A 17,433-nucleotide genomic window follows, 5' to 3' on the forward strand; every position below is an offset into this window, starting at 1 on the left:
GTTGTTGCTGGTTCACGAAGTAGAAGACAAACACACCTTTCAGTGCTTGTGCGACTATTTATGACTTAAAAGATGTACTGCTCAACCAACATGATCAATGAATACTGTACGACAACTCAAACATTTATGGGTATCCGTTGGAAAATACACATTGAGTAGCCTTTTATTTATAATATATGGATACAACTTTTCACAAGATAACAATAATGATTTCAAAAGGCAAGTGGAGGTGTCGGGAACGCGAAAGATTTGCTGGAGAAGAAGTTGACTGGAGGTGTATGGCGATTTGTGGTTATCGTTGTATAGCGATCTGTGGCATCGCAGCACAGTGATTGACAGTCCTACGCTGCGATGCCACACATCGCAGCACACTTGAACAATCCTTCGTATCACGCTAAGATTGACAGTCCAACAATAATCAACAATGTTCTACTCTGCGATGCCACATATCGCTATCCACGTGTGATTAGACATTCGAACAATACCCAAAAATCACCATGCTGCGATGCCACAGATCGCTCTCCGACTCAAAGCACGAAGCTAATTAATTGATTGCGTTTAAAAAAAATATAAATACGGCTTTTCGCATGCCGCCTTTTTTTTATAACCGCCGCCAAATTAAATGCTTGCGTTCAAAGTATTCAAAAATACGTCTTTCCATGCTGCTCATTAAGTTTTAAATATTCAAAAATACGTTTTCCACGTGTGATTTGACATTCGAACAATACCCACAAATCACTATGCTGCGATGCCACAGATCGCTCTCTGACTCAAAGCACGAAGTATCCAGCGATGGCAACAAATCCTTTCCTTATCTATTGATTATTTGCATCGCTGTAATCAGCGATGGCAAACAATCGTTGTATTTGTCTTCGCCAATACTTTGTGCGTTATTCTTTCGAGGCGAAGACAAATACAGCGATGGCGAAGACAAAGATCTCTGTAATAGTAATTTCAATTGTAATCATTGCATTTTTGGAAAAATGTGAAGCTTGACTTTTGAACAAAGATCTACGTTTACAAACAAATCTTTTGAACTTGTGCACTCGGATTTATGCTGCGATGCCACAGATCGCCCTCCGACTCAAAGCATGAAGTATCCAGCGATGACAACAAATCCTTTCCTTATCTATTGATTATTTGCATCGCTGTAATCAGCGATGGCAAACAATCGCTGTATTTGTCTTCGCCAATACTTTATGCGTTATTCTTTCGAGGCGAAGACAAATACAGCAATGGCGAAGACAAAGATCTCTGTAACAGTAATTTCAATTGTAATAATTGCATTTTTGGAAAAATGAGAAGCTTGACTTTTGAACAAAGATCTACGTTTACAAACAAATCTTTTGAACTTGTGCACTCGGATTTATGCTGCGATGCCACAGATCGCTCTCCGACTCAAAGCACGAAGTATCCAGCGATGGCAACAAATCATTTCCTTATCTATTGATTATTTGCATCGCTGTAATCAGCGATGGCAAACAATCGCTGTATTTGTCTTCGCCAATACTTTGTGCGCTATTCTTTCGAGGCTAAGACAAATACAGCGATGGCGAAGACAAAGATCTCTGTAATAGTAATTTCAATTATAATCAGTGCATTTTTGGAAAAATGAGAAGCTTGACTTTTGAACAAAGATCTACGTTTACAAACAAATCTTTTGAACTTGTGCACTCGGATTTATGCTGCGATGCCACAGATCGCATTCTGACTCAAAGCACGAAGTATCCAGCGATGGCAACAAATCCTTTCCTTATCTATTGATTATTTGCATCACTGTAATCAGCGATGGCAAACAATCGATGTATTTGTCTTCGCCAATACTTTGTGCGCTATTCTTTCGAGGCGAAGACAAATACAGCGATTGCGAAGATAAAGATCTCTGTAATAGTAATTTCAATTGTAATCATTGCATTTTTGGAAAAATGAGAAGCTTGACTTTTGAACAAAGATCTACGTTTACAAACAAATCTTTTGAACTTGTGCACTCGGATTTATGCTGTGATGCCACAGATCGCTCTCCGACTCAAAGCACGAAGTATCCAGCGATGACAACAAATCTTTTCCGTATCTATTGATTATTTGCATCGCTGTAATCAGCGATGGCAAACAATCGCTGTATTTGTCTTCGCCAATACTTTGTGCGCTATTCTTTCGAGGCGAAGACACCCGTAGTACTTAAGGGAGGATTTACTTACTATGTTATTTTTTTTATGATTATTCAAGATTTTGTTGGATATACTTCCTTAAACATAAGCATGAAGTCTTTGCATCGTTTAAGACACATCATATGATGATTAAAAATCAATTTAATGATAATTTAAAAATCTTTAGAGTTGATTCCGGAGGAGAGTATCTTTCAAATGATTTTAAAAACTATCTTGAAATCCATAGAATAGTTCATCATAGATCTTGTCCAAAAACACCACAACAAAACAATCTAGCTGAAAAAAAACATAGGTATATTATTGAAACAACTAGAACTTTTAGAAGCAAAAACCCGCTATCTATCGATTTGAATAAATTCAACCACGAACCGCAAGTCGTCAATGACAAACGACTATAAACTCTCCAAAAATCCGGCATTGTGGAGATCAGGTCATGCAAAGAGGCATGCCAACTAAGTTAATAGCCCACACGAGATTCCTGTGTCCCAAACCTATCTGTCGACTGCATCGTAGCCTGTCATGAAAGAGAAAATATTAGACACTGAATTAAGTTTCACAAGAAATGCCTACCTCCTCGCAACATCGATTACATACCAAAAGCCTTGTAAAACTGTAGCGATCGTTGCCGGAAATCTGGTCGGGAGAAATGTAGGTTTGAACGTTTGCCGGTACTTCTGCAGGGTATTGCTGCATGATGGACATTACACGAGTTAGGTATTTGACAAGCTTCACGCAATGGGGAGCAATATAATGTTTTATATACCTGTTCATTCGAAGGGCTTTGTTGTTTTTTATTACAGGTTGGTTGTTTCTTAATCCTTTTCTTGCCAACCAATTCTAGTGCACCCTTTGCCCTCCGACGACTGCGATCAGAGGCAGGTTTTCTTTTGATACCCTTTGCTTCATGAATATGTCCATCATAATCAACAACATTCACTACTGACTTGTTGAAGATAATGTTTACGCTTCGGCGCAACTTCTCGGGAGTGTCAAGCGAGACATGATTTTGACCTACGTTGTTCGATCTCATTATCTTCGGCTGGTATTCATTCGCTGCAAAAGACTTAATGTGAATTAACTCCACGTTTTCAAGTAACTCCGTTGCAGCTTTTCTCGCACATGCATAGCCTTCTTTGCTTCTCGATGCCAAATCAGCAACATGCATGAATGACCTACACAATTGTTGGTAACGGGAGGCTATGTGGCACTTCTCGTCAACACCAAATTTACTCGCATTGTCCATAACGAGCATTTCAATCTTCGTGCGTCTCGTCAATCTTCGCATTACGTAAGACTCATGTATTTCTTGTATCTTCTCTTGATTGAGTGCCTTTAATGCATGACAGCATAGGATACCTTTGAATTCATACATTTTGCACGAACATTCTACCCTTCCGTTGTCGACATTGTACCTGACATGCGCTTCTTGCCTTTTCTGATGTTTTTCGCCCTGACAAAAAATATGGTATTTGTGCATATTCTCGGTTTGCACCAGTTCTTCTATTCTGCAATTCATGACATGCAACACCTCTTTCTTGATTCATTCAAATACAGTTAGTGTATACAGAGCTGCAGGTCGCATCAATATTTTCATGCCAAAAGTTAGAGGTCGTGTATTGAAGCATTTCACGTCTTGTTCAAGCTCATTCTGTCTTAGACCGTCTACAAATAATTTATATTGTTCCATGAAACGAAACATTGTTAAACATGAATACAGAGTTTTCTTCAGCGTGGCATGCATAGATTCGGCTCTTTGTGTGCTTATCATACCTGCACAAAAGTATTGTCTTCCATATGCCAATGCCCACTTCTCTTTTTCTGCATATAAATTTTGTAACCACAGACAGTCAGCAAGGTCGTATGTCTTAATCATTTTGTCCCAATCTGACTTAAAGGTGACCTCGTCTACGCTATGAAGTACACACCTTGTAAAATGTTTGTCAAACCCTGTATTCTGATTAAATATGTGTCCTATATTCTTTGCTGCATTTTGAAAGATATGCCACAAACACAGGCGATGATGTGCATCTGGCCACACATGAAGCACTGCAGCCGCAATTGCGTGATCACCATCTGTGAGTACAGTTTCAGGATGCTTCCCATTCATTGTCTGTGTAAATACTCTGAACAATCACTCAAAGGTTTCCTTGGTCTAGTCATACACAAAAGCACCGCCTAATATACAACTCTATGCGTGATGGTTCACTCCCACAAACTGCGCAAATGGCCACTGTTCAGTGTTAATCTTTATTGTAGTATCAAACACAAGCACATCATTGAAGCATTCATAATCTAATCTAGACCTTGAATCTGACCAAAACATATTCACGGCATATCCATCTGCGTCCACTTGCATTGCACTAAAGAAACCATGTTCATTGCTTGATTTATTCTGTAAGTAACGAACCAAACAACATATTTCTCCGTTCTTCATGTTATCTGTCCTCTTCCTGCTCAAGTGGTTTCTAAGATCCAAAGGTGTGAATGGCACATTTTCGCGACCACCATCTATGCGGGTAAACAAATTGTATGTCTTCCTTGGTGCAATGCCGGCGCTATCGGCTATTTCAGCCATTGCAGCATGAGCTACAGTTACTTTACGATGTGACCTTAGCATAGGAGTCATAAATGATGCAGATAAATCATGATTATGATCACTGATTAAAGTACGCACGACAAATTTCCCATTCGGATGTCTTCTCAAAACCAATCTCGCCTGACATCCACATCTTGATTCTGGCGTGCTCCTAGTTGGATTTCCCATTGATTTCTTCCAACCTTGCTTGGAACAGACATATGTCTTTCTAACCAAGACACCCTGTGCATTTTTTGACCAAGAAAACCTTCTCACACTGAAGCCAACTTTTAAGGCATAATCATTGTAAAATTTATATGCATCTTCTTCGTTATTAAAATGCATTCCTTCTACAGAAACATAGTCAAGTGCAATTCCATGTACATTCCCAGTTCCTACGGTTTTATTAAGTGTACTGACATCAAAATCAGGATCATTATTGAATTGCATTTCTTCTCCTGGAACATTGAAGTTAGGTGTACTTCCGTGTACATTTCCGGTGCATACACTTTTATTATGTGCGCTGTCATGGTAGTCTACCTCATCATTGAATTGCATTTCTTCCACTGAAACATTCAAGTCAATAGTGGGTCTAATGCCTGCACCCTTCTTTACATGTGCATCGTTAGTGCAGATGTTCAATTCTTCAGTTGGGTCATAAGTATAGATATTCAATTCTCCAGATCTTTCTATTGATTGAGCTACATCGTCTTTATTACAACCTGATGATAAGCTCAATAATGTTTTAAGCAATATATCAATTTGTGTTTGCAGTAACATGGCAAACAAGTCGATATTATCTCACAAAAATGAGAGACTGTTACTAATACAGCGGTTTGAGATACAATGCATATGATGAGTGAATGTAGGATACCTGATGGGGTAGAGGCCCTTCCTAGCATCTGCAAACAAGCATTCCTATCAACAGGTCCCAACGTCTTACAAATATCGATAAGTTTCCAACCTTCGTAAGAACAAGATCTACCTGCAATAACCAAACAAAGCCTTAATGACACACAAGACGACATGCTTTCTTCATCAATAGCATGATGCTGGGAAGCTACTCACGCCGCCTTGATGAAACTGGTTGGAATGTTTGTGCATCATTGCTTTCTTCCTTAATGCCTAACAACAACGACAAATAAAAGAAGACAGTGGAATGTTTTGTAAGCAATATATCAATTTCCGTTAGCAAGCGGCATAGGTTTACTACGATTTAATCAGGATGCATATAAGAACGGATACCACTAGGGTTACGCAAGTCAAAGAAACGATTTAATGAATGAAAGTATCAAAGCAAGTGCGGTTTGATGTTTGCTTGTGCTGAGCATCGACGTGTCGCTTACCATGCCAATAAAATAAACATGTCGTACATGTGTGTTGACGATAACGCTCTCATAATATCCACGAGGCTCTAAAGCGAGTTCAATAGAAGTCGCTGAGAGAGCAACGATATGCATGCGAAAATCGCCCCGGCATGCGTGTCAAGATGTGTTTCTGCACCCAAACGTTTTCAAAGTATGTGTACAAATATCTTACAAATACATATTACAAAACATATAATATCTTACAAAACGATATGTATAGCGATTTGTCAGATATTGAAAATCGATATGGCAGTTCAGTTTTTATAACTTATAACTCGACGATACAAAAACATACTCTCTAAAAGGTCGATAAATATATCGCACAATAAATTACAAATCGATAAGGAAGAACTTGAACATAATAGCAAACAAATCGATATTAACTAAGAAAAATGTATCTCACAAAAACGAGAGTCTATTACTAATACAGCGGTTTGAGATACAATGCATATGATGAGTGACTGTAGGATACCTGATGGGGTAGAGGCCCTTCCTAGCATCTGCAAACAAGCGTTCTTGTCAACAGGTCCCAGTGTCTTACAAATATCGATAAGTTTTCAACCTTCGTAATAACAAGATCTACCTGCAATAACCAAACAATGCCTTAATGGCACACAAGACGACATGCCTTCTTCATCGATAGCATGATGAGATGAAAAGCTACTCACTGTGCCTTGATGGCACTGGTTGGAATGTTTGTGAATCATTGCTTTCTTCCATGATGCCTAACGACAGCAGTAATGAAGAGAAGACACTGGAATGTTTTGTAACACTGGAACGTTGATAATGGGAGCACTGTTACAGCAGATGGCGCAGGCGAACGTCTCCACTTTAAATGGTTAACATCAAACTTTCTGGAAGGAGGACTTTTTTGTCCTTTTCCCCACCCGTTGTTTCACAACTTTTGAATGGAGGATATTTTTGTCATTTCCTCGAACCGTCATTTCAGGGCAAGAAAACCAAGGGTGATTAAGTCTTTGCAACAGCACCAGAGTCCGATGCAAAGTTATGTACGGGAATACGAGCCCCATGTGCATGAATACGTGGCGCTCATTGGATCCCCCGAACATGGACGTGGGATTCAGTGAATCATCGGGGGCGAACATACACAACCCTCTCCCCTAGTGCCAACTAATATTTTTTTCAAAAGTTAGGAGCAAAAAGGCTGACCATTAGGGTTCTTGTGAGAGACAGGTTGGTAGAATCACACTATCTTAGCTTGAAGGGTCTGGGATCGGAACACCCCACCATTTGGGCCTATCCTGTAGGTGGCTATCGAAAAGGGCAAAAGAGGTAACCAGCAAGCCTGCCGGACTGCCTTGGCTAACCTGAGTGATACCTAGGGCTAATGTGCGTCCTTATTACACGTGATGGGAATGCATTAGGATAGTGTAAAAGCCCGGTCTGGTAAGGCCCACCCTAATGGGCCTAGAATTGTTCGTGATCATAGATTCTAGCCTCAATGGTATCTAAGACTCCCATTTTCTGCTCGTTTAGGTAATTGAGGCGGTCTACATCATTAGACCAATGTACGGTGCCATTTTCTCTGCAAGATATTCAGCAAATCGGACTGTGTCTAACAACCAGAGCTCTCTCTACAAAAGCTTGAGCATGGTTCTTTCAGAATATAACGGTGAAACACATAAGAGATTGACCAAAGTTTTTTTCTTTTTTCATGACGAAGAACCTGTCAAGATAGGACCCACCTACAGTGATAAACCCCCGGAGAATTAACCAGCCCACTGCTAATGGTTTGGCTCAGTTCTGCTTGCCATGAACTCGTTCATGTTAGGTTGATATAGCTGACGAGCCAACCTACAAGCAGCTCACATTAACCAAAAACGAGCTGAGCACAAAAAAAAAGGTGCTCGACAATGTTTGGCTGGTATAAGCTCGTAATAATATAAGATATAGAATTGTTGGAGTGTGGAGCATGTTTCCTACCTCAATATAAATCCTAAATTTCTGTGTATTCTTGAAATATATTTTTGTAATTTTATCCTAGACTCTTTATATGGTTCAACTACACTTCTTGAATCCTTTGTAAAATTCATGGACTCCTGATTAAGGAGGCAGATTCTATATCCAATCAATAAAAGAAGGCTCAAACCGCATAAAATCTGGGTTTTAGTGTATTGTTGTTTTCTGCTTTTGCTCTTTTCTGTGTTAAGTAGTAGGGATTTGTGTAGGATATTTATCATAAAAACTAGTTTTGTACGGTTGGGTATAACGAGTGACATGTAAAAGTTAAATATATGAGAACCGGATGAGATGTCCTCGATAGTAGGTCCAAGAAAACCCTAAGGAGTACAACCAGTTGGCACAATATCCAGTGAAAGACACAGTAAACGTTGTCGACGATGGGAACTGATCCATGAGATGTCCAATTCCGGCCAAACAATCTTGATCGCCTCGTGCTAAGTCTCTGAATTTGCTGCAGGACATGAGAAACCGAGGACGAATTGTCCCGAAAAACTCGGATGTTTCTTTCCTCCCACATACTCCACCAGGTGATACAAATCCACCATTTCCAAATACATCGCCATTTCACGGAGGCGAGTAGATCCTTGGGGCCAAGTATTAGCTGACGAAAACAAGGAGATTCCACTATCATCGTTAAAACATGCTTGAATATTTCTGGGACACTAAATCGCCACAGCAGATTGGACATCTACAGGCGAGCTGGACCCCGATTTTCTGAAGTCTTTCCTGGGAATTGATCTTTCCAGTGACGTTCACCCAGGGACCTCTAACACAGATCGCCTGATGAGGGAGTGCTGTTTTTGCAAGTCAACTCGTGGCTCGGCTCATAATTAAACTTGGCTCATCTAGTTACGAACATGAGCCAAGTCCGAGCTGAGTCAAATGATAAAGGAGCCGAGCTTGATCAAGATGGACTCTACTCATTCAGCTCGTTTACCAGCCCTGCCCACAATTAGGGGTGTCAATGGGTCGCTTAACACGGACCTCACCCGTACCAAACCCTATAGGGTCAATGTTTGGTGATAAATAAGGTCTGATTACAATCTGGGTCGGATCTTAAGGGTCTGATTAATATATGGAGTTGGGACCAACAGGTGCTCCATGTGGTTGGTAGGAGATGTCAGTTCATGTCTCCCTGTGGTGGAACGTTGTAGGTTCAAAACCCCATGGTAGGTTGAATAATAACTGGTGGGGGCCTGCCTAATCCCAGCTTGCCTATCAAAAGAAAGTATGCAGTTGGGTATGGTTTGTGAAATTTCACATCAGACCCAGGCCCGGCCCGAGTTCAGACTAAGATCAGCAATTTTCTAAAAGGATAAAAATATTATTTTACCAGGTATGATGTGGGTCTGGTTCATGTAATCCTTATAGGGTCCAGGTATGGTTTCTCTTATAGAGGGTCCAATTAGACCTGGGTTTGAACCCGATACCAGCATCTTAAATCAAGTTTGGGTCTGGTTTCACCTGAGTTCAATCCAAACCCAACCCGCTTGACACCCTTACCCACAATGCTCTTTGGGGTCACAAGGATAATCAAATTCGTGATGTCCAGGCCTCCGAGAAGCTCACCCTAACCAACTGGGCAACCAAGGGGGCTGATTGATAAAGGTGTTATGTTTTGTTTCTCACATAGGTTGCAGTCAGTAAGTCCGGGATAGCCGTTCATCAAGAAAAAAAAAGTCTGGATTAGCCTAGAGAATTCATGTTCTGCATGAATCACCACTGTTTTCAGAAGTTCAAGGCCTTGTTTGGGAGCCGAAGATGGGAGGGGAGATGGTATTTAAAGATGGTTTAATTAATATCACCTATGCCCACAGGTGTTGGAAACCATATTTTGGGCGTTGAGAGGAGTGTTTAAAGTGGAGAAGAGAGTGGGGACGGGCCATTTCCAACTACATCCCCACAAGGATGTAGTTGACAACTCCAGCATCGTCTTTCATTTTCTTCTCCACTCCCATCAACCGCCTCATTTCCTCTTCACCACCGGCTCCCAAACAGAGCCCAAATGTGATCAAAATCATCACTCCTGGAGCAAACAGAGGTGCACTTTTGATGTTATTCACTGCCTTCTACAATTGGCAAAATGTTCTCTTTTCTTTCTTTATTTTCAACAGAGAAAGCTGGGGTTATGCTGAACCCTACCAGTTATACAACCATACCATTTGGGGTTCGAACTTGCAACGTCCCAACACAAGGTGACGTGCACTAACTGCTCTTGCAAGACAAGCAGAGCCCCCCATTGGTAAAAAAAAAAAAAACTGATGTCAATCTGTACCTTCTTTTTTTTTGTGACGAGAAACCCTTGCCGAAGTGAGAATAAACTCCATGTGGGCCTCACTACCAACCTGCCTCACCTTTTTTTTTTTTAGGCAAGCGGGGTTAGGCACACCCTCAGCAGTTATAGAAGGTACCATTCTGTTTTGAACTTGCAACATCCCAACACAAGGTAACGTGCACTAACAGCTCCTACCAAACAAGCCGAGCCCCCGTAGTTTTCACCTTCTTATTTGTTGTGCTAGTGGAAAGGCCAAAGAAAACTTTATGAGTGGAGACATTATCTCCATAAACGTTTAGTATATATTGCCGTTGGAAGGGACAAGTCAACTATGTATCTGATCTTTAATGTGTTCAATCATGATGTTTCCTTTAGAGAGAGAGAAGTAGATATATGGATACGCTCCTGTTTACAAAGGATTTTATCTGTTAAAAGCAATCTCTGCTTTTGAGTGCTACACAACCGCATCCAATAAAGGTCAGGGCCCCTTAGATGTCATTGTAAAAATCCTAATGATACACTTGGTATTCCCACATTTTAGCAGGCGTTTAATTAGCTGGAATCTTAAATCACCGTTTGTGAGATCTTAAAACCAGAGTGAAAAGCCCATCAACCCTCCCCAGAATCGAAGTCCTTGCATCCGAGGTCTTCAGGGCCTCAACATGAAGTTTCCAGATCCCTCACCGGTTAAAATTCTTGCAAAGGCATGCTTGGAACCCTGTAAAAAGATAACACATCCATGATAGTAAGGTATTTTAATAATAATAGGCAGTTGGACAGTGGGTTATTAATTGAATTCTCCATTTAGATGTAGATAATGAGCTGATGGCCTCTGGGAATGGCATGGATGCCATTCAAAAGGGGCAAAAAATTCTGTAGTGGAGGCATTCAAGGATGTTATTACCCTTTCCTTGGACAGTGGGCTTATGGAAGTTTTTCGCCAGTTAATGGAAGATGAAATGGATCTAACGAGCAAATGAAGCATTTCAAAATAGATTCACGGTCTCGATTTCATTGAAATCAGATTCATGGCATTCAAGGATGTTATATTCACCACGATGTCCATAGTTTTCATCAGCTTTAAAGTGTCCCGGCTGTTTGCTTGGATGGAGCAAGCATTGCAAATGTGCACTAAGAAAACCCCACGCCCACGTCAGTCGAACCTTTACCTATTGCCTATCACATTCAATCCATAGTTTTGAACTTGACGGTGCTTCAAAGTTATTGAATCTTGTGTTTGTGAAAGTTAAATTTGGTTCAATTGCAAGTTTCCAATTGATAGCATGAGATCAAGTGCGTTAAGCAAATAGGAAATCTTGAACTGTCACCCAAGGCATTTTTAAGGTCTTCAACAACAATAACCGCTAAAAATAACCAACTAAATCCATCTTTCTATATGGGTGTGTGTCTGCATGTGTTTAAGCCTAAATGTAGTTTCATAGAATCTGATTTTGGAACAGAAGAATGCATACAATATGATAGGATATGCTCTTTCAATGAATAACTGAAAAAAAAACAAATATATACATGTTAACAGAGAAAAGATAGTATCCATCCATTCCATGCTTCACTGCAACTTAAACTTTAATTGCAACCGGCTCTGAACAGTAAGGACAATTTCCAAATAGAACATCAAACGACCTGCAGCAGCATAAAAGCAGCAATCATTAATAAAAAAAACTGTTATCATATATATACTCGAGTATACGCATTAAATTGGCGCCAATTTTCACATACTGCCTCGTGGTTGTAATTGACCGCAGCCAATCTCTAAGACATATGCCATGGAAAGCTCTGCCACATTTGACATTATCACACACATAGTCGGGCATGTTTCCACGGTCAACTCCAAGTTTGTAATCTTCAGGTAGGTAGCAGGCATAACAGATGCCGCAATCAACTTGTGGGTGATCATCCATGGCACTAGGAGCTCCAGGTAGGGTAATCCCAAGAACATTCTCCAGATTTTCACGGAAGGAAGCATTGCATCTCCTGGATTACATTAAATGACCACATTGATAAGAAGTAATGATAAAAAAAGACAGCAAGGGGATGCCAGAAGGAGCAGGTACAAAATATTAGACTGACCCAATGTCTGAAAATGGTCAAACATAAGATGAATACCTAGAAGACTGCATCCATAACAAAAAGAGTTTTGAAGACAAACCGGCAATAGATTAAGGGAATATAGTATATTCCCAAGTATTTGGGATAATATGCTACTTCTCTAGATTATTACAGAATAATATGCATTAACTAGCTCAACAAAAACATTCTAAGATACAAGTACATCATCATCAATACTTATCCCAACTGCATAGGATCCACTTAACGAGCCCTATTTCTCCATTTTGTCCTACCTAGAGCTACATCCTCAATCACCCTATGATATTCCATATCCATCCTTGGCCTCCTTCCAATTCTTTATTGACCTTCTTGCCTAATTCCTAGAATTGCATCAACCTTCTTCACCAATGTTAAGACAAGCCACCACACAACATATCTATGCCATATTAAATAACACTTTGATTTTGTCTTTTATCGATATACTCCTAAATACTATCGTATTGCAAAGTCTCGGATCGTGATTATGATATTTTCCCCTAAATTTTTATAAGCTTGCATTCCATATGTGCCATTTTCTAATGTTATTTTTTTTTAATGTACTTCAAACTTATAGTTTGTACATCTCCATCTTCAGTGGCAAATATTATGTCATCTACAAACAACACACACCACACACCAAGGACCGCTTATTGAATAAAGGATATTACTCCATTTATAACTAATGAAAATAAGTACAAAAATATTGTTAAACTTTCATATTAATCACTTATTCAGTACTAACCAAATTAATTATCTTAGTACATTATCATAAGATTTCTCCAAATCAATGAACATATGCAAAATATCATAAGACACACATGCATGCACAGGTTGTGTTTGTGTGTGTACGTGCATGCACGCACACACACACGAGCCAAAGTTTCCTTAACTCACTGCAAACATTTTTTTTCTTCTTTATCGATACTTCTTTCCACTAAATTTGGTGTTCTATCACTCAAGATCCTAAAATTTAGCTTTAGATATAAATGAAAAATCTTTAAAAACTCAATAAATACCCATGAAAATTTATGTAATTTGAGGACTTGATGGATGTCATGCAGATACTCCATACCGCTTCCACACCTGTGTTGAACACTGTCATGCACAATGATCATAAACTACTGACAAATTTCCTCTTAACATCCTCACATAAGTAGGCAGCTCATGTTATGAGCTTCAATACTTTAAATCTAGAATCAAATAGTTCAGATATGTATTTTAACTTTGGAATGCATATATACAGACATGGCCCCATATCTCCCTTTTGAGCAATTTGCACATTGCACCACCTCAACCATGCTGTATTGAGTAGCCGTTCCCCTTTCCATGTGGATCGCATGGCATACTTTTGTCTGCGCCAATATAACAGATGCTTCATGATCACAATTGCCATCACCTAGCCTATGAAATAAGATGCCATAAACAACTCTATAAGTTCAATGCTGTGATGTGCTTTTTCATACCAAATCCAAGAAAAAATTATGCAAAACCACCCTTCGGCTCTGTTATAAGGATTTTTCTATCAGGGGTTGTCTTTGATAGTTTTTTTATAATTACTTGATTATGTAATGATGATTGATTGAACCATATAATTGTTATACCAACAACTGCAAATGCAAGAGAAAAATATTGTACTGATGCAACATTGCCTCAAGTCAACAAGGTAAGCTATCAAAACTGCAAGTACATCAAGTTACAAATATTGAGATATACATAACTATTTGTAGTTATCGAGCTATCAGAGAGAGAGAGAGAGACTGTCTCCACAACGTAGAGTTACCCATATAAAGGATTTTGAGAAGCTCTAGTCAAACTGTCCACAACCCACCATGAGATCTTTGAAAACAAACCACTCTTACAGATGCCAGTAATAATAACCGTGCATGAATTTAACAATTAGTGTTTATGACTTTTTTTCTCTAGTGATCTCAAGATAAGTCATAAGATGGATGATTGGAGTAGGAGGATCCCAAAATCTTTTGGTTGTTTACCTTCACATCATAGAGTCATAGATTCTCTCCCCCTTTCTCTCTCTCTCTCTATCTCTCTCATGACCAAGATTATTAATTGGATTTGGATTCGGTATAGAATTTTCTAACCAAATCCGAGAGATATGTGAATCCAATTACACATAAATAACTGCATTCAGTATCTGCCTTTCTCCATCCGAAACTGGATCCAATTAGCCTATCAGTTAGATTCAGTAAAGGCTACATCCGGCCCGAATCCCAACTGTTTACATCCCTAGGTCATCCAATCTAAGAGATGACCCTATTACTAGAATCCTTTCACTGTATGGCTTGTGTTGTTTTACAATAATACCCCTTATGTACAGCTGTACCACAAATTTACAAATACGCTGCTGATGTCCAGAACCTGACAAAAGCACTCAAAACCTGCTAGAAGCACTATCTCCAATACCCCATGCAAATTGAACGAGTGAGATTTGTGGACAATTTTTTCTTCAGAAACCAATCTCAAGAAAAAGAGAGGCTTAGTGAAAATCCCTGTAACACCATTAATAAATCAAAGATGATTGTTCTCAATCTTTAACATTTTCTTGCATAAAGTGATAAATGAATGTGCCTAGTCTTACAATGATGAATTGGATTCACCATCAAAATGGTTAACCCATCAAAAAGGACAAGAAATTGTACCATCTCTCAATATTTTCCTTCCATTTTCGCCATAGAGAGTTTGTAATCAGATCTGGACCAAAGAAACGACACCTAGAAGGCTGGATCAGCCATTAAATAAATAAATGATACTCTAGCTGAGCTGCTTAACAATAAATGGCAATCTTACTGTGGAAAAGACCTCGCATTGTAAGGGTCAATCAATAGTAGAAGGCTACAATCATTCCCTGCATAGAAAGGTGGCCTTAGAAACATAAAGTAGCAATAAATAGGTGGTGTATTTATTAATCAGTTTCTAATGGAGACAAACCTAGGCCTATATGACGGAATGATGCTGCACGAGATGGAGACCGAGGTTCCAAAATCAATAGGGTCTTGTCAATATCATCCAGAACAGACCAAAAGTCTTGAAATTTCTCAAAATGCTGCATTTAACAGATTATCATAATCTTTAAGTAAAAATAAATTTCTCATATATGAAGGTTATCGGCTATAGCATAATTTATATGAGATGCAGCATATGATGAATGAGGAACATACCAGAAGATCGAATAGGGTTACAAGTAGGAAAGAGAAAAAAAATGAAGAGCAAATCTGACACCAACCACTCAGCAAGTCAATCCTCCAACCCAAGATTACGCATTACTAACATTAAGAATATGCGGAAATACACAAACCATAGATAATAAAGCTTGCCCTCAAAGACTGAAGATTACATATCAATATGCCATAAAAGAAACACATGAAAAATAATTTCTCTTTATAGCACAAAGGCAGTTCAGATGATGTTCCCACTTGTCATATACTGAATCTACCTTCGAAGAAATATCCGTTCATTGAAAGAAGCAAACAGTAAAAGACCAGTTTTAGGGCTAAGATTGTGCACTGGCGGATATCACATCTGAAACATTGCATATTGATGCCAGTATTGGGAAGATGTGCTTTCAGATAATAAAAGTGATCTTATATCGGTAACAAATAATTAAAACATCAGTCTGCAGAGGCTGAAAGTGAAATTCATTTGTAGAGAAAGTAATGCAACCAATACTTGTAGTAATGGCTTGCCTAGATCTAAAGCACAATATACAGATGTTGAGATCCCTATAGTTTATTATTCTTTTCTAACAATGGCAGCATGTGATATTTAGAGCTTTAAAATAGTGTCCATAAGCTTTTTGATGTGATCCAGTCATGACAATATCTCTCTGCTCCGTTTATTTTTTTCAATTATTCATAAATATGCTAATAAACATTAGAAGTACAGTAGGCTCCCATATATGCAGCATTCATGAGTAATGAGCATGATTCAGCGTTGTCTCACAGTCATGTCTCCATCTTTCTTTCTCCAAACAAAGCTATGATAAGAACAAGCAACTTCAACTATTTCGGACAAACTAAGTCATTCTAGGTAAAACTAAAGGTTTCAAATTCCATGGAGAATTCTTGCTTAAGCACAATATTTTTTGCTTTTTCAAGTTTGATTATGGACAGAGCTTCAAGAGAATTCAAAGGTATAACATAGCCAGAACAATCCTATCGAGTCCACATATGAGGAAAGCCTACTTTCTTTACTTAATGTCCAGTACATTTCCTTTATTTTCATTTGAGAAGGTTAATTTTATCTTCACAATTTACACCTGATTTTTAGTTCATGCCCTTTCCAAGCAATAACACCATTTTTTGCATATAATCACAACCCTGAATATCCACATATTTAAATCAAAATCTGTCACACAGTTTTGGGGCCCATCTACAGTGGACACGACACAACAGGCAGGCACACTGCATGACATTCTATCACACGTTTCTAATATCTTTAACATTTTTTATATATTTAATAAAAATTCATTTGTATTACTAATAAATATATTTATATATAATACCCAATAAAATTATATTTCATACAATAAATATATTGTCTCCTCATGTCCTATCAAAATAAAAGTGTCCTCATGTCCTACTTTTCATAAAAAACACGCAATTGAGTCTCATATCCACATTGTACCTGCACCCATATCATGGTTACCAAAAGCTTTACCTATCTGAGGAAGCTTGCTTCTTGGGAAGCCACTTCAGAAATAGGAAGCTAAACGCTTTTGAAGCTCAATTCCCTTATCATGGGAAGCACATTCCTATAACATCAAATTTTCAGCATGAAAATTGAGTTTTTGCTAAAAAACAACACACTTACATAAGTAATGATTTGTCATTCCTATAATAGCAATACCATAGTTGACCTATTTTTATTAGATTGGAAAATAAATCTTAAATGACTATATTTTCTATAATATCTTAAAATGTTATGCAATTCTAAAAAGCTTCT

General features: G+C 38.7%; 1 protein-coding gene across 3 annotated transcripts in view; it reads right to left on the reverse strand.

Moving 5' to 3' along the window:
* Nucleotides 1-11,691: 11,691 nt before the first annotated feature.
* The window catches only part of LOC149838947 (zinc ion binding protein), a 50,402-nt gene continuing 44,660 nt past the window's right edge, over nt 11,692-17,433 (reverse strand). For 2 of the 3 annotated variants that reach the window (XM_090007864.1, XM_090007862.1), the window contains 5 exons: nt 15,421-15,535; nt 15,280-15,337; nt 15,132-15,203; nt 12,106-12,360; nt 11,692-12,009 (listed from right to left, as the gene is read on the reverse strand). In XM_090007864.1, coding sequence (XP_089863990.1) covers nt 11,946-12,009; nt 12,106-12,360; nt 15,132-15,203; nt 15,280-15,337; nt 15,421-15,535 — 564 coding nt within the window. In that variant the 3' untranslated portion in view covers nt 11,692-11,945. The remainder of the gene's footprint in view (nt 12,010-12,105; nt 12,361-15,131; nt 15,204-15,279; nt 15,338-15,420; nt 15,536-17,433) is intronic. The other variant, XM_090007863.1, reaches the window with a different exon arrangement.

This window comes from Nuphar pumila, chromosome 5 (genome assembly GCF_984573655.1).
Source record: "Nuphar pumila chromosome 5, dmNupPumi1.hap1.1, whole genome shotgun sequence".
In the NCBI taxonomy this organism is placed as follows: Eukaryota; Viridiplantae; Streptophyta; class Magnoliopsida; order Nymphaeales; family Nymphaeaceae; genus Nuphar; species Nuphar pumila.